Consider the following 1,942-nt stretch of genomic DNA (forward strand, 5'->3'; position numbering starts at 1 on the left):
GTGTATATAGGGTTCAGTACTGTCTGCGGTTTCGAGCACCCACTGGGGGTCTTGGAATGCGCCCCTGTGGGTAGGGGGCCGACTGTATTTGGTCTGGTCCTCCTCACCCTGTGGGACACAAGCCCCATGGGAGCGGTCCGTGGCCATTGTCGTGGCTGCTGGGCATCGTCCGCGTGGCACCCACACGCTTGTCTCGTCTGGTCAGGACACAGCGATGGGAAAGCCGTGCAGGGGCTGAGGGAGGCGCCTGGGGAGGGGAAGACTCACCGCCCTAAAGGAGTCCTCGAGCCGGGCCAGAGCCTCCCTGGCCTGGAACTGGCCGTGCTGCAGGTGGCTCAGGGCATGCTCGAAAGCCCGCTGGCGGAAGCCTGGGGTCAGGTCGCCCAGACGCATGAAGTAGCTGCCCTGGTCGGCCGCGGGCATCCTGGGCCCAAGCTGAGCGGCTGCCAACTGAGCTGAAAGGGAAGACGCGGTCGCTGAATCCGAGAGGCCCCTCAGGGCATCCAGGGCTTGGGCTGGACAGACGATGAGCCCCCACTGGAAGCTGGGGCCCAGCCCGTCCTGTTCTCACCTTGTTCCTCGGCATTCATGGGGTGAAAGATCTCCCCCAGTCCCTCCAGCTCATCCTGGGGCATCGCAGAGCCTGTGGCTCCTTCACAGCCACGTGTCGTGGCCACGCACCTTGCTTCCTCCACGCCCCGGGTGGCCTCTGGTGTGAATGACATCACAGCAGAGACGACGCCCTGGCTAGCGGCAGTGACTTCCCCAGCAAGGTCCAGGCCTGCACAGAGAGCTTCTGGGGAGCTGCAGACCCTGTAAGACAGATCTGCCTGGGAGCTGGGGACAGCTTGTTCTCTACATTTGTCGGGGGCCCTGCCATGGATGAGTCCACCACAGGTGTCCTCAATACCAAGTAACCAATTTTGGGTTGTGCCCTGGCCAGACTGCATGGACCCTGTGGCCACACGCAGCCCCGTGGACACCGCGTCTTTGGTACCAGCCAGGACGGTCTTCGAGGTGTCCACTCCGGTCTGGACTGCACCTCTGGCCACATTCATTGCCCCGGTGAGCCCCGTGGACACTGTGTCTTTGGTGCCAGTCAGGAAGGTCTTGCTGGTGTCCACTCCTGTCTGGACAGCGCCCTTGGCCACATCCATGGCCCCGGTGAGCCCTGTGGACACCGTGTCTTTGGTGCCAGTCAGGAGGGTCTTGCTGGTGTCCACTCCAGTCTGGACGGCACCCTTGGCCACGTTCATGGCCCCAGTGAGCCCCGTGGACACTGTGTCTTTGGTACCAGCCAAGACAGTCTTCGAGGTGTCCACTCCAGTCTGGACTGCACCTTTGGCCATGTTCATTGCCCCGGTGAGCCCTGTGGACACTGTGTCTTTGGTGCCAGTCAGGAGGGTCTTGCTGGTGTCCACTCCCGTCTGGACGGCGCCCTTGGCCACGTTCATGGCCCCGGTGAGCCCCGTGGACACTGTGTCCTTGGTGCCAGTCAGGAGGGTCTTGCTGGTGTCCACTCCTGTCTGAACAGTATCCTTGGTCACATTCATGGCCCCAGTGAGTCCCTTGGACACCATGTCTTTAGTACCAGCCAGGATGGTTTTTGAGGTGTCCACTCCAGTCTGGACAGCACCCTTGGCCACATTCATTGCCCCGGTGAGTCCCGTGGACACTGTGTCTTTGGTACCAGTCAGGAGGGTCTTGCTGGTGTCCACTCCAGTCTGGACGGCACCCTTGGCCGTGTTCATTGCTCCAGTGAGCCCCGTGGACACTGTGTCCTTGGTGCCAGTCAGGAGAGTCTTCGAGGTGTCCACTCCAGTCTGGACAGCACCCTTGGCCACATTCATTGCCCCGGTGAGTCCCGTGGACACTGTGTCCTTGGTACCAGTCAGAACGGTCTTGCTGGTGTCCACTCCAGTCTGGACAGCGCCCTTGGCCA

At 61.8% G+C, this 1,942-nt stretch overlaps 1 protein-coding gene across 1 annotated transcript in view; it reads right to left on the reverse strand.

The window, feature by feature from the left end:
- Nucleotides 1-1,942, reverse strand: part of PLIN4 (perilipin 4) — a 10,083-nt gene that overhangs the window by 2,769 nt on the left and 5,372 nt on the right. The window contains exons 4-6 of the mRNA XM_023524278.1: nucleotides 572-1,934; nucleotides 211-455; nucleotides 21-108 (exon numbers count right to left, since the gene is read on the reverse strand). Coding sequence (XP_023380046.1) covers nucleotides 21-108; nucleotides 211-455; nucleotides 572-1,934 — 1,696 coding nt within the window. The remainder of the gene's footprint in view (nucleotides 1-20; nucleotides 109-210; nucleotides 456-571; nucleotides 1,935-1,942) is intronic.

Source organism: Pteropus vampyrus, unplaced genomic scaffold (genome assembly GCF_000151845.1).
Source record: "Pteropus vampyrus isolate Shadow unplaced genomic scaffold, Pvam_2.0 Scaffold459, whole genome shotgun sequence".
In the NCBI taxonomy this organism is placed as follows: domain Eukaryota; kingdom Metazoa; phylum Chordata; class Mammalia; order Chiroptera; family Pteropodidae; genus Pteropus; species Pteropus vampyrus.